This window comes from Bacillus rossius, chromosome 1 (assembly GCF_032445375.1).
Source record: "Bacillus rossius redtenbacheri isolate Brsri chromosome 1, Brsri_v3, whole genome shotgun sequence".
In the NCBI taxonomy this organism is placed as follows: Eukaryota; Metazoa; Arthropoda; class Insecta; order Phasmatodea; family Bacillidae; genus Bacillus; species Bacillus rossius.
The window spans coordinates 322848140-322874331 of record NC_086330.1 but is presented as its reverse complement, the minus strand read 5'-3'; the positions used below and the strand labels follow the sequence as shown (position 1 = coordinate 322874331).

General features: G+C 36.8%; 1 protein-coding gene and 1 long non-coding RNA gene across 4 annotated transcripts in view; one reads left to right on the top strand and one right to left on the bottom strand.

The window, feature by feature from the left end:
* The window catches only part of LOC134527975 (uncharacterized), a 144758-nt gene that overhangs the window by 93512 nt on the left and 25054 nt on the right, over nucleotides 1–26192 (bottom strand). For all 3 annotated transcript variants that reach the window (XM_063361096.1, XM_063361094.1, XM_063361095.1), the window contains 6 exons: nucleotides 24311–24665; nucleotides 20004–20334; nucleotides 17459–17612; nucleotides 14699–14914; nucleotides 10948–11202; nucleotides 8030–8136 (listed from right to left, as the gene is read on the bottom strand). In XM_063361096.1, coding sequence (XP_063217166.1) covers nucleotides 8030–8136; nucleotides 10948–11202; nucleotides 14699–14914; nucleotides 17459–17612; nucleotides 20004–20334; nucleotides 24311–24665 — 1418 coding nt within the window. The remainder of the gene's footprint in view (nucleotides 1–8029; nucleotides 8137–10947; nucleotides 11203–14698; nucleotides 14915–17458; nucleotides 17613–20003; nucleotides 20335–24310; nucleotides 24666–26192) is intronic.
* Nucleotides 1966–20118, top strand: LOC134527980 (uncharacterized). Its single transcript, XR_010074328.1, has 4 exons — nucleotides 1966–9472; nucleotides 10979–11283; nucleotides 12124–12388; nucleotides 20025–20118. It is a non-coding gene; the product is annotated as an uncharacterized LOC134527980 (long non-coding RNA).

Below are 26192 nucleotides of genomic sequence, written 5' to 3'. Positions count from 1 at the left end.
GCGGCCGACTAGTTTAAATTTCCCGCCTAGCACTATAAAGAATATAAACATGGCGGCCGACTAGTTTAAATTTACCGCCTACCACTATAAAAATATAAACATGGCGGACTACATCCCTTTTTTTAAAAATTTTTTATAACCATATATAAAACATCTGAAATTATTATTTCCAAGATGGTCTCGTGGTCCTGTGGTTAACGTCGTGGACTATCAATTCGGAGATGAAGGATCAAATCCCCGCCGCCCGCCATCCCATTTTTGTACTTGTAAAAATAATTCCGGAACCCGCGACACCAACGCTCCCTAGCTTCCTGAACCATCCACACAGCCTCCACGTGACGTCAACAACCACCTCAAGATTCCCTCCATGTGGCTCCCGGCAACGCCCACCCGACCTCGTGCTCAGAAAACCAACTGTTTGATTGTTGACAGTGTCCCAGAACCACCTCTCCCTACTTTGGTCAAATGGAATTACTGTATTGAGGGATACGTGGTATTTGTTTATTCGTGTGTAAGTAATAAATCAGTCTTAAAATCAGTTAATTATTTTGTCATCCTATTTCGTATTCTAATTGAGATAAATATCAGATAAGCATGTGTTACTTGTATCACGACATCTAGGTATTATTTATCAGTAATTAATATTTAATTTTATTTTTTTGTTAACTAATGTGCATAGGGCAGTGCACTAGACATCACTACCTGTGTGTAGTGTTGCATTACACTTTTTAACGCATTAGAGTTCACATAAAATGATAAATCCAAAATTTTGTTTAGAAGTATAAATATCAGCGATCAATTTAATAAATGTCCAGTATAACTCAGTCAGTAAAACACTGGAAAATATGTATAGGTCCTGTTAACCTAAATATTTGTTAACAGTTAAACTGAACTAAGATGTGTTAGTGTTTTTTTTCTTTGTATATTAGAGGTATGGGACATCAAAATACGCATCTGTCGCCCATTGACTTTAAATACAGAATTATAAACTACATATTGTGAAAACATTCTGCAGCAGTTTTTGCTGAACGGAAAAACACGGATGAGAAGACAGACAAAATGTGTTTGGTAAGTGATTTTTCGTCAAATGAAATGGAACAGGGCAGTGCTTATCAGAATGAATGTACAGAACTAATTTTGTGCAAAGAAATGTATTTTACAAAGACATTTCAAGAGAAATCACCTTTAAATGAACTAGATCTTGCTGACATGGAAGAAATAGACTTATTTAGAGGCCAGGCCCCTTTCAAGTGACGAAATTTCTCTTGAAGGGCTGAAATATGTTTCTGGCTATATAGCTCACCATTTCAGAAATAAATATCCAGAAGAAGTTATATACTGTTTTGTCAGGACAAGAACGTATATGCGTATCAAGTATTTGAACATGAAATATTTTAACGAACAAGACCAAAAATGCAAAGAAAGAAATAAGATGAGGAAAACTACCCTCTAAGATTTTTCAGTGTGATAGTGTCCACTTTCCTTCACCATAATATGTATGTTCATAATTTATTTACGATGTTTTTTAACTACTATATTTAAGAAAAGCATTTATTGTGAATATCGCAGCAATTATGTAGGGCTTAAGGTATTTATTGTATTCCAAATATTGAGTATGTCATTTTTATTGCCTTTATTAAAAATAATATATACATTAACAATGTAACAAAATTGCGATATTTTTGTATTGCTATTGCAATTTCGTTTCTTGTAAACATTATTGTAGACTTTTTCATATTGAAATTAAATTTGCTATAGGGTTGTTTGTATTTTAATTTTACAGTTATAAGATTTTTTATATGTTGTTTACTGTTTACAAACATTTGAAAAATATTTCCTTAACCATATTTCCATTTCCATGGCAATAGTCTTGTTAGCTTTTCGGGTAACTCTTCTACATGGATGATAAGATGATGCGACATCTAAAACATATCACACCACCTTTACATAACTATTAAATAGACACCTGCGAGTACTCGAAATTCGAGTTTCGAGTCGAGTTTTTTAGTAATACTCGAACTCGAGCTCGTGGCTTTTCAACAACTCGAAATTCGAGCGAGCTTTTCTTGCACTCTACCTATAGAAAAAAAAAGACTCTCATTATAAGGGAATAAAAGTCTTACAACACTATTATCCTTTACTTTATAATGTAACATGATCGACCGTATACATGAACACATCATTTTTACGTACCCGGGATTTACGAATTTCCGTGATGAATTTTTTTTACTTCTATAATTTTCCGCATAGTTTTAATGTATCACTTTCCTGCTTTATGCGGAAGTATTTCCCGCTTTATGCGGAAACATTTCCCGCATTTTACTGTAAAAAGCGTTTAAATTGTCCGGGGTCTCATCATTTACGCCATAAAATGTGTGATATAAAGTCCCGTTTAAAATTTTTATGAAAGTTCCTGCCAGTAATGGCGCACGTAAATATAAATATGAAGAAAAGACAAATGAACAACAACTTACGAAGAAATATGGATGATGTACCATAACTACAGTACAATTCCAATAGTTATCTTAAGATAATTACCATAAAAAGAACTAACGATTCTTTGTGGATACCATAACTACTGCAGAAGCATGATAGTTACCACATTTGCACTATAGTTGCCGTAATAACCGAGATGTGTATTTACCGTGATGGTAATGTATTTATTTAGGACATATTAAAAAAAAAGGATGTTAAATCTTGATATGTACGGTTGGCACATGTTGCTAAGAAATAATGCGATCTGAAAGAATGCAGTACTACTACGAAAAGTGAAAAGGGTACTAGTGGATTTTTAGGTTATGGCAGTCTCTTTCGTTTTTCAGTAATATCGGCCGAAAATTAACAAGAGTATTGGAAGTTGGCAGAAATGCCGATTCAACTAAATATTGGCAAAATCGGCTTCTTCAGTACAGCTCTACATTTGATGACATGAGTAAACATATTTCAGACTACAGGACATTGAAAAAGACTTTAATTTCCATGTAGGTTTATTGTGCGTAAGTTTTTTTTGCAAGTGTAAATTGAATTAAGTAAAATGCTTCTATTTTTATTACTTTAAATTGATTAAACTTAATGACAAGTTACAGATATTTGACACTAATTTCGAGGTTAAACAATTTGGTAAATATGTAGAGTAACGGTATATGCGAAAAAAAATGCTAAAAATCCGAAAATACTTTTATTCTATGCTCTTTCACTTCCTCTTTTCAAATCAACCGGCGGAGATAAGAAATTCCAAATACTTTAGGAGATATAGAATTTTTTAATTTTGCAATACAACACCTGTACAACCATTAGACCGACGCCATTTTTGTTATTTTGCCGTGTGTTCGTGAATGCGTAATAAATAAAATGGTCGATTAGGTCAGGTCAGTTACATTATTAATACTTTCAAACTAAGCGGACATAAAAAATAATGTGAATTAATTTCAATGGTTCTTTAGTTTTAAAGTATTTATAATGTAACTGACCTGACCTAACAAACCCGGACAATATCAAAATAAAAAATAAGACTTTAAAATTAGAAACGTTAAAAACCCACCTAAGTTGGAGGCGGGTACATTTCCTTTGCCATTAGAAGGAAATGATGTAGTCGTTCACCTACGTCGCGATACCTCCGACGGATTAATAAATAAATAAATAATCACGTATTGGTTCATTTGAATACTGGCCAATCACGGAACTGTCACGTGACAAAATTGTCCAATAAGAAACATAATAGATACTCGTAAACCAGAAACAATGGTGATCGCCGCATGAATACCCAGGTATTGTGATGAAAATTAAAAAATTCGATATTCCTAAAGTATTTGGAATTTCTTATCTCCGCCGGTTGATTTGAAAAGAGGAAGTGAAAGAGCATAGAATAAAAGTATTTTCGGAATTTTAGCATTTTTTTTCCGCATATACAGCGACTCTACATATTTACCAACAATTTTACTAAAGCATTCCAGCCACACAGGTTGCCAGCGAGAGATGCTTCTCATCTGCTGTAAACACCATCTCCAATCGTAGAGCTAATTTAACTCCTGAACGTGCAGAACAAATTATTTTTCTGCATGATAGATTGAAGAACAGAATTTAATACTCTATGACAATCTCTCTCAGAATTTTTGTGCCGAAAAGTGGAAATGTTGAAACAATGTGAATGTACTTTTCAAACAACATGATTTTTGGTGCTCAGTTAGTTGAAGCTCAGTAAGGACTCCAGAAAAATTGACAAGGATGAAATTATTCCAAAGTTATGTTACATTTACACAAACATATACGTACTTGTAAACTGTGGTTATGTTAGTTGGATTATATCAGTTACTAATGAACCAATGGAAACAGGTTAGATTCAATGGAAAACATGTTTTTTTTCCTAGCAGTGCAAATTATAAAAGCACTCTGTAAATAGTTACCCAAAATTAATAAGCCCACTTCATTTTAATACTTTATTCAAACATTATACCTACTAAGTTTAAGGTAAAAATAATTTCCCAAAAGTGTAACTGTATCACAAAAGCTCAAGCTTCGAGAACTTTCAAGTAGGCTCGCTCGAGCTTGGCTCAAAGTAAAATTCTTAGGCTCGCAGACCTCTAATGTAGGTCTATCTATTTAGTAGGCTAACAATGATAATGGTTTCTTTTTTTATTTCCATATTTTTCTCAAAAGTTCTCACATTTTATTACTCCATCACAGTAAATTTATGTGCAATAAACTGAAAAAAAAAAAAACTCGAACTCGACTCGATACTCGCGAGTATTTTAGCAAACTCGCTCGAGCTCGACTCGAAGTGAAAATCTTCTGCTCGCAGAAGCCTACTATTAAACTAAGAGGTGTTTTCTTTACATAATATTAAAGCACAATGTTTCCTTGTGGCGTAGGTGATTTAGAATTTCCATTTATCTAGAAAAATGCGCTTTCAGAATGTTTTTTAACACACAGTGTTTCGGAAGGTTTATGAAGAAAAAAAATTGACTACCCGTTTTATTTTTTTGCAGCTGAATTCGGGCACGTGCATGAAATATAATTAAACCGTAGGAAGCGCAATGGTTTAAAGTATTGATGTTGAAGATTTGAAAAGATTTATTGAAATAGTGTGAGAGAATGAGAGAGTTGAGTGAGAAGATGTGCAGGAGTGGCAGAGGTTAGCTCTCAGCCACATGTTGTGCGCAGTTGCGGACAAAAAAATAATCCATTCCGCCTCCCCATGGCGAAGGATGAGTGAAAGAGAAACCTGCTAAACCTTCCCCTCCTCTGGGCACGATAGAACCGTATCGGCTGTGTGTTAGAGGGAGAGCGAGATACAACCTTTGAGGTTCTGTTAATTCCTCTTAGATGGCAGGCCGCAGAGCGACCGCCAACAACACCCTTCCCGTCTGAAGGCCATCTCGCCACTGACGAGCTGGAACTAAGCTCCTGACCTCCGTACATAGTAACGGTCACCCACATAGGCATCTAGACTCTTTAGTGATCATATGATACAAAATTCATTGTTTTCGGGCCTGTGACCGTTTTTTACCGTGCACCAATCGCCTTAAGCCCACACGCTAAACTCTCGGATCGTCTAGCCCTTTCCCCCTCGGAAATTTCAGCAGGCCACTTTGTGAATCCCACAGATTTGTGTACCTGCTGCTAGCCAAATAAAAAAAAAGGACAGTATTGCATGTGTGTAGAACATTCTGAGTTTAAAATAAAGAATGTCCCAAATGACAAAAATTGTGAAAGAATAATTTTTTCCTTAACTTAACCTAACTTAGAACTAAAGTATTGTCGTGACTAGGGATGTTAGGGAACGAACAAATTAATTGTCGGAGTGGGCGCCACCACGTGATGTGGGCACGTGGACCCGGCGGAGACTCTCTTCAGGGCGTGACGTGACCCGTGTAGGGCTAGGCTCGGTTCCCTTAGCACGCGATATCGTTACAGTGGGCTCTTCAGGCGTCCCACACGCCTCAAGGTTCAGGAGCAGGGACACGTGGCCACTCGACTAAAAATCACACGTTCGACGTACTCCTTTTATTTCAGCAACGTTACAACACGTCTCCAATCACGCTACACCTACATACACTATGAAACTGTTAAAATGCCAACGGTGGGAGAGAATAAGTTTACATGCTGACCAGGTCACCTCGTGGCCTGGCATCGTTAGTTTGGACGCGGTTCATGATTAAATGTCCGAATTGAACTTAAATATTTATTAAAACGAGTCGGCCACCCGGAGTAGGCCTTGCAGATACAAAAAAGGTTTAAGAATGATAAAAAGTCCGGCGGATGTTAAAAGATTAGTTGATTAAGAAAAATGTGAAGTTGCGCGGTGCTCACCAAGCATCTTACCCTGGGTGACGAACGGAAGCGACTGAAGAGGCCAGGGCAGCATGGCGGCCGGAAAGCGCTGGATTTACTGTTAGTCTCTCCTGTTATTTATTAATACATATTTTAACTAAAACAAATACACTAAACATTCTATAATAAAATTATAACAAAGTTTCCTTAATTATTTAAGTTGAGTATTGATTATTTTAACTATGATTATGGTTCAAACTTGTTGCGGGTAGTTCCATTGCCTGCCGCGTGGGGCGCTGCGCCGTCCTTACAACTAGCACTTAAAACATAAACACTTAGGGAATATTATTTAAAGAAAAGACAGTTAGGTAAACCTAAAAATTGAATAATAAAATAAAAGAGGTCGTGCCACAGACTTTACTCCCGCCTCTTGTCGGCAGCCTCACACGCACACACACACACACACACCTGCACACGGGGCGGGAGGTTTGAAATAGAGGGTGGTGGTGGGAGGAGAGGGGTGGCGACGGCATGAGGCACATCAGGCTTAGGGAGGGCGTAGCCCTGGTCGACGTCAGTATAATATGTTTAGTAAATGATCAGAGTTAAGGAAGGACATTAGTGCATCTCAGAAGCAAGCCTATATGCCTATTCATAATGGGTATCAACCATGTTTTGTTTGGGGATTAGCAAGCCATGAATGCAATAGCCTCCTTTGCTTTAATCTGACTAGCAGACTACAGTATCGCACAGCTGATCAGAATGACAAGGCCACATACTTGAAAACATTTGAGCTAGACTAACAGCCAGCTAGCCTACTTCCTCAAATTGATGGGGTCCCAGGTCCTTCTGGCCAAGTTTAATAATGAAACCCAAAACTTCATGTGGTTTTTAATATATAAAATTAGTTGTTTAATTTTAGAATCTTCTTGAAGGTATTTGTGAGGACAGAAAAACTTTATAAAAATGTAACATAAACATTTGGAAATCCAGTAAAAATATATACGTATATATAAAAGCTTTTCAAATCAATGTGATCTCATGGAGTAGTAAAACTGTTGGCTAGTAAAAATGTGTGTGGCAATGTTTGAAAAAAATAAGAGATAAAATAATTAGACACAATTTAGTTTATTAGGGTTGGTTGACTTAGCAACTGAGAGGAGATATATACACAGCAGGAAATATAGCTGTATATGAAGTAAATTAAGACAGTTGTAAGGTAAGCTAGTATTAGTGATGGATGGAAGTGCATGCAGAATTTTGTAGAACAGGTACACTATTTCAACTGAATGAATCTTAATATGACTCAAAAATTGGGAGTTTCTGTTACAAGATAGGACTAGAATAGGGTTGCATAGCTTCCATAAGAATAAGAAACAGATTTTCAGGCTGGATTGTGATCAAGGAAATATATCTTTTGTTTACAAGATTTCACTCTCAAATGTAGCTAGGGGAAAACTGCATAATAGTTTACCACGCTGTTCCACTCCCTCCCCAACACAAATGTTGGTGTGCTCTACATTGCAAGTACGAAACTAACCACAAAGCAGGACATATCAAGCTACAGTTGTTGGGAATTGTAATGTTCCCGCTACAAAATAGGTCACTTAGTACACAATTAAGTCAGGTACCAAATGTAGTGCAGATGATAAGAAATGTAAAGTAGCAAACCTTTAATTTATATTATGAAATGGACAACATATATGATGTCATGAGACTACTAAAGACATTATAAGCCTGCAGTCTTTCATGTTCTTACCTTGTGACCGTCGCACAGCCACGTTGACTCTATGCACTCACGCATGCCACACTGGAACTGGTTGCTGCCACACTTGAATGTCTCTTCGGACGGGTTCCTCAAGATGTCTGAAAAAAGGAACTGTAGGTTCTCCACACGATATATAACACATATACATCCACTCTCTACCCCAAACAACTTTGACACGCTAGACCTGAAGTTCAACAACTGGTTTATTGGAAGTACTTGGGATAGAACACTAAGTATCTGGTTAACGTTTAATTGAACCAAGTTCTTCAACCACTGCATAATTTGTCACTGCCATAAAATTATTTCTTGAAATCATTGTGGGTAACACCATACCAGAAAACTATTCCAATAATAGAGTTATTTTATTATTTAAATGAAATCATTTTGCAGTGGTTGTAGAGAGTTTTTATTTGCACTATATTAAATGTTGGCAGTGAGTTATTTTAGACCACCCTTTATTCAGTAGTTTCATTATTCTCAGTGAGATAGAAGCTTAGTGCAGCATTTCTATCATACTGATTACTTTAATTTTTGAACAAATTATTGCACATAAAAATTATTTTAAATATGTTTTGACATTGACCAGGGCTGCACTCTCAAAACCCGATGTGCCTCGCCCCACTTCAGGCCCTTCTTCTCCCACCATCAGCCTCTATTCAAACCTCCCGCCAATGAGTGTGTGTGTGTGTGTGTGCGTGTGTTTGTTCACCTCACAAGAGGTAAATAGTGTCTGTGCCACACACCCTAATATAATATTTTATTTAATATTATTCATAATTTTATTTTTATTTTTAAATTCCCCCAGTGTATTGTTTTCTTTCAGCTTAAATAGCGATGGAGCAGTGCAATGTACAAACACTTTCGGAACGCACCCCTATGCAGAAAGTTTAATTTTGAACTTGATAAATAATTAGATTAATTACTAATACAAGTAAATGTTTTTTAATTCTGAGGCCATTTGCTGGGCCTCAGTCTTACTGCACCTTTTTCTATCAATTCTTCTATTTTTCCTTTTTTGTGTTTTAAATATTGTTCTGATGTTATTCTTGTTCTTATATAGGCCAGTTATTATTTATTTAAATATGTGTGTAATTCTTTTATATTCTATTTTTGTTTTGATGTGAGTCAGTTTCTTTTATACGCTAATACGCAATATCGATACTGTTTCCTCGGGTGGCCACTGCGCGCTGTGTCATCGGCGGCTACCTGACGTCACGATTGCCGGAAGAGAGAATGGGGAGTCTACTGCCGGCGGGGCTGGAAGACACGTCGTGGGACGTCTCCGTGCGGATGCGCGAGGTCTCGCCGGGTGGGCGAGCCGAATGCCTGCGGAGATGGAGAGGCGGCCCACCACTACTTGTGCTGGCACTTTGAGCACTACGTTTGTTGAGGACAACGGGAGTGATTATACTATGGATCGCCAGCACCGACAAGGTAAAGAGGTGACTGGTAGATTTGCATTTGGCCCCCACCCGCAAGTGTTACACAATTGGGATTTGACTGAAATTTAGAAATTGGGAAAATTAAACATTCGTGCACGAATATATATTTGACTTGAAGACGTGTGTGGTACGTCCTATTAAGGTGCAAGGAATAGGCCAACGTTCTCCTCGTTATGACTTTTATTTAGGAATTGGGAAACAGACAGTGTGATAGCTAAGCCCTGATGATAATGGATTTTGCCTTTACGTGAGTCGGCGTGTAGGAACATACGTTTTACGCAGTGGCTCATCTCGCAATGCACGGACACATTTGACCTAGTTGAATGTTGGTATAGGACAGAAAATCAGCTGATCGTTTGTGATTCTCAGAGAAACGTATATGTTAAAAACTATAGACTTTACTATTCAAAATATGAAATTAATTAATAAGACGCATGTTTTCAATGATCATGTCAATAATTTCCGCTTCTGAAAGGACTTGTGTTTTTTATCTATGCTTGTATCTAGATCTTTGGTATAAGATTTTTGATAGTAATTTATAGGCTACGTCTATAATTTATATTCTCTGTAAAGGTATTATTTATTTTATGTTATATATTCTAACTATTTATCATTAGCTTCCATATTATGAAGCGTACTGTTAATTATCCTATTTTGTACTAGTAAACCTTATCTAGTAGATTTGCAGTTTTTTACGTAGGTAGTTATGCCCTTTATACCTTTACTTGCCTTTTATATTTACGCCCGGTTATCGGCGGGCCATATTCTTAATAATTAATTATAATTTATCACTCGGTGCTCGAGGGGTTTCTTTGTGTTTTTTGTTTAAAACGTTAATTCAACTGATTTCTGCCACCATGACACACGGACCACAGCCCAGTCTCTCTCATCCGTTGCCCGTGGTAGGACACAACTTATGTGCCTAGTCGACTTCACTGTTTTATTTCAACCGATCTTTTAGCATCCGCCATCATTAATATCTTTTAAAACTTTTTTCTTCATCTTTGAGGCCTACCCCATGTGGTTTTTCGTTTCACAATCTTTCTTTTTTATTTGCAAGCAGTGGAAGTTTGATCAGCATGCTAAATGTTTCCTACCTTGTTCTTATTCAGTGTTGATATGCAGGATGTGCTGATTAAACACCAACTCAAGTATTCAAAATTGTATCTGTGAATTTTTTTTTAAAATAGTAAAATATTAAAGTGATCTTTGACTTTGACTGCCTTGGACGAAGTCTTCACACACCCATACAAATTATTATTACTGAGGAATTTCAATGACTTTTTTCAGGTTTTAAAGTTGATTCCCTGACTTTTAACTGACCAACTTAAACTTTCCTGACTTTCTAGAACGTGGACACACTTATTGACGTGACCTCAAGATGCTTTAAAAAGGTTTTTTTTCCTTCCGAAATTTTAAAACTCTGTACCACCCAAACCCTCCCGGAACTGGAAGCTTGCGGCTCACCTGAGCTCCAGCAGGGCGGGATGTCACACAGGTCCATCTTGCCACGAGGCCCGACGTAGCACCAGGGTTGGGACTCTGAGCCGCCCACGTTGCGGCAGTGGTTGTGCCCCGACAGCTTGGAGGCCATGTCCGCTGCGGAGACTCTGGGCCACACGTACGGCAGCACCTCCTCCAGGTCCCAGTCGAGGCAGGGCTCTCCGTTCACAGTGACGTTGGCCGGGCCGTCGTAGTCGTCTCCCGCGCCGTTCGCACAGCCTGGCGGGACGTCAAGGAGCGTGCACTATTACTACAGACAACATTATATGGGGAACTGAGATAAAACTGAAATAACGACAAGTGAGTCAATACATCATAAACACCAAAATACAGATTAAAACTTCACAAAACACCAAAGTACAAATAAAACCACAAAATTAATCAAAAATTACCTTGAATAATAAAAAAAGTATTTTTTTTTAAATAGAAAATTAAATTAGCATAAAGTTTGAAGATAATTTTATGTACTAAATAAATTGAAAATTTTTTAAACTTATTTTGATCTTGCAACTGTTGAATTAATAACTCATTTCTACATTACGGCATTAGTTCATTTTTTAAAACACAAATACTTACCCATTAACTTTTTTGTTCCAAATAATTAGTCATGTTTATTACCAATTATTATATTATAAAAGTGCATTCACATATCTATAAATAAGAAACGGTTTTGTAAAACACTGAGTGTCATATTTTTTTAAAAATAATATGCTACCTTCATGAATAAACAGAGTTTATTGAAAGTAAGAAGAAACTAAGAATTCTTATGTTTTAAAAATTAAATAAGCCTAAAAATAAAACCATAAAATTTTGTCCCTAGCTTTCACAGAGAAAGGTCTTTAATCCGGCATTCTATTGTTTGGCCCATTCCGTGATTCGGCTTAGTACCTCACTTTCTAGTGCTCCTGTGCTTAATTGCTTGTAGCTTAATTTGGTACTAGCTGTGCATTAAATATGCTCTATTTTAATATTACATTTTTGGTTACATGTGTTACTTTTGTAATTTAAATATGTTGAGTTTATTTCTAATTTATTTTGAAGACAGCTGAATCAAAACAAATAGAAATTTCAGTTTTGTAATATGCACATGAGGGAAATGTGCACTCAGACTGTTTGTGCTCCTGTTTGCTGTTGCTCAAGGTGGCTGCTAGTAGCCCAGAGAGCGCCGCCGAAGTGAGGAACGACTTCTGGTGGAAGAGAGTTGAGACTCTGCAATGGGCCGGCGACGAAGGAAGTGATTGTTGGAGCTGGCATAAGAGACCACCATGGTGCAACCGGGAATAATGAAGCAAGGCGAACCAGTTCTGAGTTGGATGTTCGGCACGGCCATAGCATGAACCTACGACCAAGACTGCTGCGCCCAGCTGCCGACTACTGCAGAGAGCTTATCGCGGCGTGCCAAGAAGTAAGTTATCTGATCCATTCCTTATGGGTAATTACAGCCCGAGTATATGCAATAACTGTACTTAACCCGGGAAATGATTGGAATACTTAACGCGGTAAAGTGTGATAGTGATTGCTATTTAGAAAAGTGGATTTTCCCATAGTAGCTTCAAAGCAATAACAGCCCTGGCCTATCTGACTGTGTGACAGTGGTACATTCAAGTGGAATGATTGGAGCGCTTATACTGGGAGACAGACTGGTCTGTTGTTTAGGTGACTTGAACCTTTACATAATTGCATTGATTAAACAATTTTTTTTGGGAGCCATTTTTAGGCAGCGATGATATCATGAGCAACATATTAGGTTGCCTCCATGTACACCTGACATAACGCCATGCCACTTTTTTCCTTTCGGGGTTTATAAAAGATTGTACAATCTTAATTAGGTAGTGGTGTAATGTAGATACATATCTACATTACACCACTACCTAATTATTTGCCAGAGTTGAGAGACAGAATTAAAGAGGTTGTATTGCCCACCATTTTGGCCTTGGCCAGTAGACCTCATCCGAGGTGCATCCCAGACCATCTCCAACTTATCGCCTCCATGGAAAGGTAGTTGCGCGAGTGCTCAAAGATGGCAGTTAAGGTTTTTCTCCGACCACACCATGAACTAATCTGTAGCCTTACAAGAGTGTAAGTAGGGTAATGTGAGTCGTACTCATGTCCTATATTGAAGCTTTATGTACTCGGGTAAGAAGGTATAATGCCCAATTACTATACTTAGATATGTATTGGGCATTCATTATCAGTAATGTATGTACCTCCTATATGTTCATATAGACTGGGCTAAGCAGCTTAGACAGAGATCCTCATCCTAGAGTAATCTGAGGAATAAAACACTACTAGTTGATTTTGGGGTGTTATTGACAGTGAGACCGACCATCCATCCTTCTTACTTCCCCCTCCCCTTCCCCTCTGGAGCAGCCTTTCGAGAATTTTCTTTATACTCCCTTCCTGGAGTGGCCCTTTAGAGACTTGCCCTACGCCTGCCTCAGTCCACCCCTCCTTCCCATGCCTAGCAAGAGGGCGGGACTCCAGCACAATAGGCAAAGCTAACACTGACGAGACAATAAGGAACAAATGCCAACATGCCAGCATGCCAGTATGCCAGCATGGCTACTTCACCGACTTGGCCAACAGAGTAGAATCAAGCCCCCACACTCCTACGACTTTGCCCATACCCTGTTCCCCGGTGCATGTACCAGCTGCCACAGCCCTCTTCCTCCATCCACCCGGGAAGCCTAAGATGTACAAGTTCTGTCCCTGCCCGAACATGCCCAAATATTCACCTTCGGCCAACCTCGAGTTTATTTATATATATTTATATTTCTCTGTTTATTTTAATGTAGCTATACTAACCTAACTAACCGTCCATAGTGTTTTAAAGTATTTTAATATAGCTAACCTAACCGACCACTTTTAATAATTGAATTCATTTTTCCTGCGCAAAAATAAAACAAATCCCGAGGTTGGCCGAAGGTGAATATTCGGACGTGTTTGGGCAGGAACAGAACTTGATGAACATCTTAAGCTTCTCAATCCACCCACACACATCTCTCCCATCTAACCCGCCACCAGTCCCCTTATTTACGTCAAGATCCCTCCCCCTTTTGACTGTCGGCCGTCGGCGCTCCACTCCATGGGCGACATGCCCCGAGACCCGAGACTGCAGCCCCTCTCTGCACGGCTCACCGACCGGCTGCAGGAGTTGTTCGGCAGTGATGCCTGAGGACGTCACACCCCGGGGGGTTTTCACCCCCACCTCCGGCTCCTCCCAGCCTCTGGCCCACTGACGGGACACATCAAGGCTATTGCTAGCATTACTGCGGACATGTTAACCAAAGTGTGGGAAGAATTGTGCTTTAGTTTGGATGTGTGCCATATAACTAAGGGTGCACATATTGAACATTTATAAGAATAACTATGATAGTTGACCTAAAGTTTGATTGATTTGTTGTTAATAATCCAAATTAAACTGTTATAATATAACATTGAAATAGAAATATTCTTTTATGGACATCTTGTATTTGTTTTCATAACACAAAAAGCTGTCTGACATTTCAAAAAGATGCAATGTAGTAGGATTACATTAATACCATATTGCCTTATCAGATATTTTTGTACTTTAGCTACATCACTTTGATGATAGTTTTCATAAAATAATATTAACATTTAGAGCTGTCTAGAAAAAGTTCAAAGCTATAAGAAATAGAAACAGAAGGGTCAGCTACTATCTGTATTAACGTTGCAACTGCATCCGCAAACTCACCAATGTCGAGGCGAGGTTTCTCACATATGTACGGATGGCTGTGTGAAACGCTGCAGTCCTCGGTGTCCCAGTAGAAGTAGTTGGCAGCACACATCTTCCTGTCCTCCTGCTCCTGGCTGGAGTAGTATGACATGTCGCAAGGGAACATTCTCGTGGCCTCGAGGCACAGAGGCTTGTCGCTTATCTGAGGGGTTCCACCGTATTCCCTGGTCCATCCTGAAAACAATTCATGGTTTGTACCCCCTTGTGCAATCAAAAATTAAGGAGTTTTAAGGAACCTTTTTTTATTACCTTCACCACTATCAACAGGTAGAAAACTGTTTGTAGTATTATAATTAAAACCCTCAAGAAAATAATGATTTTTGATAGTTAATTGCCAAAAAATGATAATATTGGTTGGTCACTTCTTGCAGTTAAGCCTCTTTTTTCCAGAATTACCCTGTTTTATCGCATAATCGTCGCACACGCATAATTATCGCACGTATATTTTAGGGACTCAAATTTTGGATAAATAAACCTCTCACCTAAATGTCGCATAATGTTTTTGGTCCCGCTATTAGATTCCGAGCGCTTTGTGTAGGTATCTTTTCCATATAAAACTATGTGTTTTAAAGTAGACATCTAATATTTATTCGGACATTACCACTTACTTATTTAATTAATGGAAATACGAAGTTGTCTGTGTGTAAATTTTCTTTTAAAGACTTTTTAAACGTTATAACCTTTATCTGTTTGTCTGCGTCGCCGTGGTGTACCGCTTACAAAAATGCAGCTAGCGCTAGTTGGCATCATTCATGTTTGGTTATGTTGCTTTCCGTATAGAGCTCTCGCACGTAGTCGAATATCGGTACTGATATATCTCGCCGATTGCATGCATCGCGTGCTCTCTGTTGAGTGCCGAGTTAACTACATTTGTTGGCATGCACTCTTTCGTGGTGTGTACTATGACGATAGTTATGCGTTAGTTCAGGCTCACATTCACATTTTGTTTTGCTATTTAAAGTTGAAGAAAGGTTTTCGTTGCATGACTTATTAATTTTAATTGTTTGGCGTGCTTTTATATACTCCAATTTTTAAATAAACGTACTTTCCATGAATGGGTTTTGTTTTTATAAATAACTTTACCTAACAAAATTTTTTTTTTGCATAAACATCGCACCTCTACTTTTCAAACTTGATTTTAGTATAAAATGTGCGACGATTATGCGATAAAACAAGATATCTCTGGAATACGTACCTAACCCAAGCATTGTGTACCTGAAATTTGTTGCCGCTTTACATTTAATTACTAAATATATTTACATTATAAACTGAGACAGTAATACACACATTTTTAGTTTGAAGGTGAGATACAAAATGAATGAATGAAAGAAAGAAGAATGAATGAAAAAAAAGGAAAACATTTTCATGCATAAAATCTAATCATATAGCCAGAAATTCGCCAATTGTACTGCACATGCACAAAGTGTTGGCTGCCAAGTCGGAAACAAAAGATCATTAAAATATCCACATTTATACATTAGTTGCATGCTATCAATCTCAACTGAGGAGCTTTTAAGGATTCTTAGTGAAATTTAAAGAATTTTAACAGGCCTTATTCAATTAAAGACTTTTTAAGGATATTAAGGATGTACAAAATCCCTGTAATTATTTTACACTCCATACATACGACCATTCTTTGAAAATAATCAACTTGCACATACAGGATGATTCAGAAACTGACTGACAAACTTTTCCTGCAGGTTAATCATGAAAAAATAAATTGAAAACATAATACAGTAGGTACAACTTATGCCCTAAAGTGCTTTCCAGCTGTCATACCATACATCTTTGAAGTTTGGGCTGAAGCACTTTTATTTCGAATAATGATGATCATAATAATAATAATAATAATAATAATAATAATGTACAGTAAATTGACCCCACAGCTTCATTTGCTATACTACTACGTAAATATGTATAGCAGCTTCATAAAATAGTTGTAAAATTGTTACATTATTTCTCAATGACATAGTATAATGTTTTGGATTGTCAGACCTCCCCAGATAACACAATTTACAGATATGAAATTTAAAAAAAATTTTGTGTTTTCAATTTTGTATTTTTTAATTTCATATCTGTATACAGATATGAAATTAAAAAAAAAATTTGTTTTCAATTTTGTATTTTTTAATTTCATATCTGTATATTGTTTCTGTTTTCCAATGTTTGTAACCGTCGTTTAAAATTACATATCTCGCGATAATCGAACATTCTTCTTATGTTATACACATAATATTTCAATGAATGCATCTGACTTCATACAACAACCACGAAACTTTATTGTATTTCATGTTTTAACAGTTTTATGGAGTTTAGTATAATTAAGTATCAGTTTTGCAATCACTACTGCTACCCAATGCCCAATTCTGTTAAGCAAAACAAAAACATAAGCAAAGTTAAGTTGTACTGATTAGTTCATAGACCAATCACCACAATTTGACTTTGTTTATGTCTGCTTACCAACTAGACTGGTTGGTGGTGTTAATCTCGCTCGTTGCTTAGTGCGAAACTTCACTGACAATGAGCTTCGAATGAAATGTGCGTTCACAATTTTCTTGACTTCATATTTCGTGTGGGGGGGAGGGGAACCTTAAAAACACCCCCTGGGTACACCTATTTTATAAATATATATATAATACACATATATCGTAAAAAAACTAACTATAGAAAATACAGCGATGGACCTTTATTACGGAATACAAAATTCTGTATTATTACCTGGCCACCACTTCTCAAAGCTGAGCAGTTTTTTAGAACTCTCCCATATCCACAATGAACTACCACCCACGTTAACACCAACACCAGACGTGATAATACTAGTTATTTCAGGCTTCAGCTGGATCAGCCACTCGGAAATAAAATCGTTCTCAGCCTGCAAAGAATAATGTTCATATTTAAAAACAAAAAAAAAAAAAAAAGAATGAGAAAAAATATTTACTTGGATAATAATTAAGTACACTTACAAGCATGAATAGCGGCCAAATGTATAAGCTCATGGAGGAGGAGGGTTCATTTTCAGAAAGTATATGTTATTTCCAAGAAAATTACAATTTATCCTGTGCAAGGCCTACTCTCCCTTGAATATTATTTGCACATTTGAACATTAAAAGTTAAAATTTACAAAACAAAGTAGATTGGTGTTTGTTAATTTGGAAGTATTATACGGGTAGCTATGGAATATAGTGGTGTAGATCAAAATTGTTACAGCTTTGAGTTAGCTACATATTTCACCTCTGAACCATTCAAATTATTGTTTGATTGCCAAACTCAGATCTGAAGAATTCTTAACTTAAACCACTATGTTCCTGAGACCCTCACATGTGCAGATAGGCATATAGGAAAATATGTCTAGTTTCCTTAAGTAAAGCATAACAATAATGACAAAATGGCTGTTAAGTTCCAGAAAACCTCTGCACAGGCATTGCCTCAACAAACCAAAACATGAAACAATAAAAAATACATAATTAGAAAACTTTCAAGCGCTCTGTCATGTTTTCAAGAACCTTTTTTTAAGATAAATTATAAATATTAATGTCATATTGTCTATTTCATTTCAAAATAATTATATTTTATAAAAGAATGCAGTAATTACATTATTTTATAAATTTATATTATATTATAATAATATCACATTCTATTTGGGCCAGAAGAAGCATATTGATATTACCCTCTTTTCTCGCATAATAGTCCCACTTGCATAATCGTTGCACCTATATTTTAGGGCTTCAAAATTTGGATTAAAAAAACCTCTCGCATAAACGTAGCATGATGTTTCTGGTCCCGCTATTAGACTCCTGTGCGCTTTGTGTGGGTATTTTTTCCGTATAAAACAATGTATTTTAAAGTAGAAATCTAATACGTATTTATTTGGAAAGTACCACTAACTTATTTAATTAACGGAAATACGAAGTTGTCTGAGGTGTAAATTTTCTCTTAAAGACGTTTTTAAACTTTATAACCTTTATCTGTTTGTTTACGTCGCCACGGTGTACCGCTTATAATAATGTAGCCAGCGTTAGTTGGCACCATTTGTGTTTGGTTATGTTGCTTCCCGTATAGAGCGCGCACACGTAGTCGAATATTGATAGCTCGCCGATTGCATGCAACGCGCGCTCTCTGTCAACTGCCAAGTTAGCTACATTTGATGGCCCGCACACACTCGTAGTGTGTACTATGGTTATGCGTTTCTATTTAAAGTTGAAGAAAGGTTTTTGTTGTATGACTAATTAATTTCAATTGTTTGGCGTGCTCTTTTTTACTTCACTTTTAAAATAAACATACTTCCATGAATGGGTTTGATTTTCATGAATAACTTTATCTAACAAATTTTTTTTTTTCTCGCATAAACGTCGCACCCCTACTTTTTAAACTTGATTTTAGAATAAAATGTGCGACGATTATGCGAGAAAACACGGTACACATCTTAGCTCCACCCCTGCCTCCATATGACATTCCATCTGAACCTGAGGGAGGAGGCGATGGTTTGTAACACTGACTGTCGTGGGCTGAGCCTGAGGGAGGAACGAAAAGAGCTGAGAGGTATTGGAGAGGTGGCAGAAAACAGAATGAGGTAACAGTTACTTTAAAATTTTTCTGTTGTCTAGCTTTTCTAGCCACTTGAAATGCAATCAACAAAGACCTGCTTTTTGATGTTTGTAAACAAGTCAAAAGAATAACTGGGGAAAAAAAAATCATAATTTGTAAAGATAATTTATCTACCTAATCTTATGCAGTTAACCTCATAATTTAGTCCCTCTGATTTTTATACTTTACTTTAAACTTTCTTTTATAATACAGATGGACCAAAGATTTCTCTCTTTATACACATTCTCAAATTTGTAATTAATTTTTTTTATTGTATCAAACTGAATATAATGAGTTTTATTGTAAATCAGTTCACATCATCAGAGATTGGAACTTGTGCACTTTGGTGAAAAGTACAATATCAAGCCACCATGTAACTCTGGCCCCAATCATAATATGATTATTTGCCAATGTGTTATAGGTACATTAGAACCTCATTACATAGTGCACACTTTAATATTGTATTTTCATATAATGAATATTTACAAGCACCAATTTAAGTTTAGTACAAATATTTCATTATTAAGGACCATAGCTGTGACTTATTTTTATTGTATGTTGTAATGCAAATTCATGATATGTGACTATTATAATTTATATCATAGCCACATGAATTTCCCAACATACAGTTTGATTGATTGAATGAATGATGTACATGTGTACCAACTACAACCAGGACCTGTGAGTTGATGTCGAGCAGGTGACCTCCGAGGAGCTGGCAGTGCTGAATGGCTTCTCCGTGGGTGAAGGCTTCTGCCCGCCCCTCCTCCACCAGCGCGTAGCAGCGGCCCCCGTGGTTGGCGTCCCCGGGGGCGCACTGCGACGCGCTGTTCAGGCGGCAGCGCACGCCCACCGCGTCCCGTGCCACGAGGCAGCTCTCCCGGCCGCGCGCCAGTCGGCAGCCCTGCAAGGTTGCCTCGTCCCCGGAGCAGGTGACGGCGTCCACGGAGACCTTCAGGGTGTCGTCCGTCGGCCGCACCGGCCGGCCCTGCCACGCAAACTCCGCCCCCCTGGAGCAACACCAGGCCATCTAGCTCTGGCTAGCAGGAGACACTCCAAGAACACACTATGTGCTGGAGGCATCCACATTTAATTTTATAAGTTACAACATAGAACAGTCTTGAAAAAAAAATCATAACTTTGAACTAGCATAATTTATAAACTCATAACGAGCATAACTTAGGAAAACAAGTTAGAAATATGTAACTTAGAAAATTCTAGGTAAGTTATGATGGGTTATTGTGTTTCCAAATTGTGTACGTCTAATTTTAATTTATGACAGCACTTCTGGGTTGGAAAGTATGTAAATGCCAATGTAAAAAACGTTTTGGAAAACACTTTAGAAAAATCCCCTGCCAGTAGCTGAGTTGATAGTGACCAAATAAGATGTCAAAAGCAAAATCGAAAAAAAAAGAGTTTGATTTTGTTAAATGCTTCTTAGAATAAGAATTAATGAATAAGTGAATGAATTAAGACTTATGATTACAAATACATCAGGGTCATTACAATAGTGACTAGATGATAATGGAGCAGTGACAGAATGCAGTGGAAGGGAAACAGGCGCACTCTAACAAAACTCATCCAGCTCACAGAAACCACTGCCACATTCACCACCTACTATTTCAGAAAACTCTCTGGTAATAGAACCCAGGTATCCATAATGGTAGCCCAGTGATGTGACAACTAAACAGCATGGCCCATTCAATGGAAAGGCAAAGTTGTAAGGGGAATCTGGACTAGAATATCCTAGATGAATGGAAGATTAATGTCCAACATTTTTACATGTAAATGATAAACATATACATTAATAATTTTTTTACTTTTGTTTTCCAACTCACATTTACTTTGTGAACTGTGAAAGAGTAACAATGAAAGTAAGTAAAAAACGGTAATTAATTTCTACCGACAAATCTAGTTACATGTATGTTTCACCTTTGGAAACATCTGTTCATCTCCTTTAACAATTTATAAATCTGTTCATCTCCTTTTAAAATTTATAATTTCACACGTTGTCTCCTCATGTTACTGAGTTAATGAACAAGGATCACGTGCCAACAGCCACGTATACACCTAAGACTTGGACTGTTGGTGAGGTGCTGCACAGGGGCAGTGGGCATTAGGTTCACACGATAGCAGCCATTGTGAGAGGCCAGAACTGAACCAGAAAACTTAAATAAAATAATAAAAAGGTAACTTTGAAACAAACCTCCATATGTGAACGTGCAATAAATGGGACAAGATAGCCACAACATTCTTGTGGTGCTTTGAGCAGATGTTCAGTACATATTGAGTGGAAATCGCAGAGCAGTAGTTGCACCCAAGAACGTTAGCTGCAGTTCCATTGGGATGCTTTTGACCATCCCCCTATAGTCCAAATTTAGCACAGAGTGATTACTACCTCTTCAGGTACATGCAACAGTGGCTAGAATCCTACCACTTTGATGATGACAATGCAGTTTGCAATGATTTTAAAGAGAGCCTTCGTTCACCGGATACATATTACTTTTGAAGAAGGTATTTCAAAACTTTTTAAGTTAAAATGCATCAATGTTTATATGGTAATTATATTATTTATAGTTTACAATTGTATATAATAGAATATCTGTAACCTCAAGTGTCTATCATTGATAACCAAAATGTTTATTACCAAATTACCCTTGAAGCAAGGGTACAATGGTATGATTCACATTTTAACATTGGCAAGAAAGGAGGTGCTATGGAATATTACAAAGATGAAAGAGGCCTCAGAGGAACTAGGTGGGAGGAACAGATAGTGGTCAGAATAAAAGAGGATGTAAGTGAAGGAGGAGGAAGGAAGATAAAGAGGGTAAAGACAGTAATGCCTGCTATTCACTCAACTGACCCAACCACAGATTGAAAGCCACAAGCTGTGTGGTCTTTATTTGTACTGCAGCCTGTTTACAGACATTAACACAAATTGGATCTATGAAATTTTATATTGTTACTTAATCACCTAGTTGTAGGAAGTCTCTCACCTTGATTCTAAATGGTTATTACCAGGATATTATAATCTCCCCCAAGTACCTCTACATTGTCTTTACCCTAGCTATTCAGGCTAGTATCAGAACTATTACGCAGTTTACTGCCAGTGTGTACTGGGCTGTAAGAATAAAAATAATTGAATTTCTTTGGACTTTTTCATATCTTTCCGTAATCGTATCACACATGAACTGATGCAAACATAGTGATGATTTGTCATTGAATTTATATTGTCAATGTGGTAAAACTATTTTTTCTACTGTCTTCAATATTCAAACCATTCTTTATCTAAAGGTGATATGTTTTAATGAAGACTAACACATTTTAGTGACAAAAAATAAAATATTGTACTAAAACAAGTGTTGGCACAGATGTTATTTAATATTTTTTTTATTTTTATTTTCAGCATTTTGTTTATTATGACTTTATAAACAGTATTTTGCTTTAAAATGTAATCAATATCAACGTATTCGAGAACTCTATTACTATTTTTTTCCGAATGTCAACACAATGCACAGACCCCTCTCAGGACTATTGTTCATGATATTTGTAAACTGAAATAGTTTTGTATTATGAAATGTAACACTAAAATTATGCTTTTATTTTAAATCTGTGTTATTTTACACTTATCTCATCTTTGTTGACAGTTTCTATTGTTATACTGATTTGGAGAAAACGTTTAATCTCACGGCTTTCCAGCTAATCAGGAAGCATTTTGTTAATTTAAGAACATTTTGAACTATGAAGTAGTGCTATGGTATTATGTGGTGTTGAATCCACTGAATTTAATGTGAAAACAAGGATATTCACTATTTGCAACTATAACAAATGTTATATTAATGTTAAGTGTTTTTATATATAAAACATTGTGATTATTTGTGATACCTACCATAAATTAAGCGGCAATTTTCGTAAGTACATTGTTATGCACATTTTTCCTCACTTATCCACATACGTTGTACTAATTATATAAACAATATTGTTTCTGTAGGAGTTTCTCACAGTCATAAGACACTACTAAAATGTGATTATCATCAATAAGACTTATCTAAATCGCATGTTTTTTTAAAGAGTAAAACAACTAATTTTGAATCGGAACACTATCCGTAATTTTGGTTCTTACACACACTCAGTGGTCCTATTGAACGTTTCTTGTGACTACCACTGAGCCTCAGCTAGCCAAAGCGAACCCCATTGCTTAAAAATATCAGTAAACTATTAACAGTGTGTTATTTTCGAAGGCTTATAAACTGACCTAAATTGAATGAATGATTGCTAATTTTAATATGTCCGACCTATATCTGGCATTTTATATACAAAAAATAGTCGTTCTGCCATAAAATAATTATTGTTTTAGATATTGTGTATTAAGTTTATATTGTAAATTTATTACATTGAAAGCAATTTACATAAACATGTTTAAAAAAGTAGTCCTACACTTTTACATTATTACTAAAACTATGTAATTTATTGTGTTTTGAACAAGGACCAAATTATAAATAATGTTATAATATAGGATTTGTTTTGTTTTTATTATTTGAACATATAAGTTGCCTTCCCCTCAAAGAACTTCAGTACTTTGACCTATTACAACATAACTAGTTTTGCTGATCGGTGTGATAATGTTAATATTCTTGTTTAATCATTGCTCTCAAGTCTAAGACAGTCAAGTTATATGAGAGTAATATTAGCAGTCACCTATAAAATATATTATATTACAGTACAATATCTTACCTCTTTAACGTAATAAATGATTTTTTTTTTAATTTGTGACTTTTTGGAGAATTAACATGACGTTCACGTACCCAGTAGAAACCCAGGGAAAGGGGATCCCTTGATGGACCTCCTTACCAAGTCCTATACTGGGCCTCGCCTCTTAGGGAACATCGGAAGGACCATTACACTTCAGCACGATGCTCTCTTCTCTACAGCCAACACCAACTGCTCGAGACTGACCGGGACCAGAAGTCTCGGGAGCATCCTCACCTCTCGAAGCCGAGCTGCCGGCAGACCACGTGCGCCTCCTGGATGGTCCAGCTCGCAAAGTCGTCGCACACCAGGCCCCACCCAGGGCCGGAATCCCGCATCTGCACGTAGCCCTCCCACGGCCCGGACCCCCCGCGCAGCCTGAGCACCTGACCGCTGGCATCCAAGTGCTCCGCGAGGAAGGAGGTGTCTGGCGTCGTCGAGGCGGTGCCCGCATGCGTGGTTGTTGACGTTGGTGCTGTAGTGCTCTCGGTTGCAGAGTGAGTCACTGTGGTGGACGGCACTGGGGGTGCTTCAGTTGAAGTTCTTGGCCTCTCTTCTGGACTCTCCGGAGGACGTGGTTCAGGCTCATCAACTACAAAATATACATTCTGTATGTACTTTAAATACTGGCTCTATAAAGAAAACTTTTTTTTTTTTTAGTGATATCAACTATTGTTAAAGGTTATTTAATTATATTTTCATTTTGCATCTTGTCTACAGTGAAGTTGCCAGAGATGAAATATAAGAAGGAAAAAAGAAATCAGAGAGAAAAATGGTCGCAATCAATGGTTATAACAGTAAAAAACCATTCTAGTATATGCCTGGAGAGATTTAGAATATTTAGAAAATTATTAACTGGGACATACAAGGATCTTCCAGTACCTAAGGACACTTTCATGGGCACACTCGTGTTCACTATTAGCCAAAATACATATGACTGTGGACAAAAAGTATTTTAGAAGTAGAAACAGAAAAACGTTAAACTGCGGTCTGGTCCAGTCCAGCAGAGGTAAAATTATTCTGCTCTAAATTTATGTAATACGTTACATTTATGAGCCGCTGAGTAATGAGACCTGGGGGATAGACTGTAGAGCTACAACTTCAGAGTCAGGCTACATGGTTGCATTACACCCATACAGAAGGGAAGTGGCCAGATGGCTTGACCAAATAACTAATAGAAACATAGCTCATTTAACACACAGTTCTCATAAAAAAAAGCATTGTAACATTCAAGAAAGAATCTGTATTATTGTACTTCTCAACTGTGTACATTATGATTCACTAAAAAAAAATTTGGTGAACACATCATGCTACTAAGATAAATTACATAACTATGTAATTTTGCGAGATACCGGTAGTTTATCTTACACCATTACAATACTGAAAAAAAATCAATAAATTAAAATAAAGCCTTGAAATTAATTTAAACATGAAAATTACAGAAAAAAAGTGAAATATAAGTTACATAAAGTGCAAAACATTACATTCTTATGCATGCCAACCTAGTAAAAAATCAAAAATAAACAACTATTAATTTAAAACATTTTTAGAAAATTTAAGTGAATAATTCCCTAAATCACAAAATTATCTCCATAATACTCATAAATGAATACAATAAAGCTGTGAAAACTAGTCATCTAAGTCTCCGATACCAATGAAAAACTATAACACAATACATAATTATGCTCCTACTAATTATTAAAACAAACTGATATTTTTTTAACTCACTTTAAACATCAAGTTATGCTTACAGCATATGAGAAGACAGAGGGCTTCCAGAGACAAATTTAGCTCTCCTTCACCCAAAACAGAAATTGTGTTTAGTGCCCAACCCCCTCTCCTCTCCCCCTCCCCTCACCAAAACTCTAAGAAACATACCATGCATATTTTTTTTTTAAATCCATATAGACTATATGTCAAATTTTAAGTTAAATTTTATCAAAACCTGTATGATTATCGATAACGAGTAAAATGAAAATATTATTAGATATTGTAAAGTTATTTTTTCTAGTCACCTTTTTATTCCATACTTTTTTTAGTCCATGAATATTTGTTGACCTCTAACCCAGAACCCAGGGCAAGCTGCCTCCCCTGCCCCCCTTAGACCCGTGTGGACTTG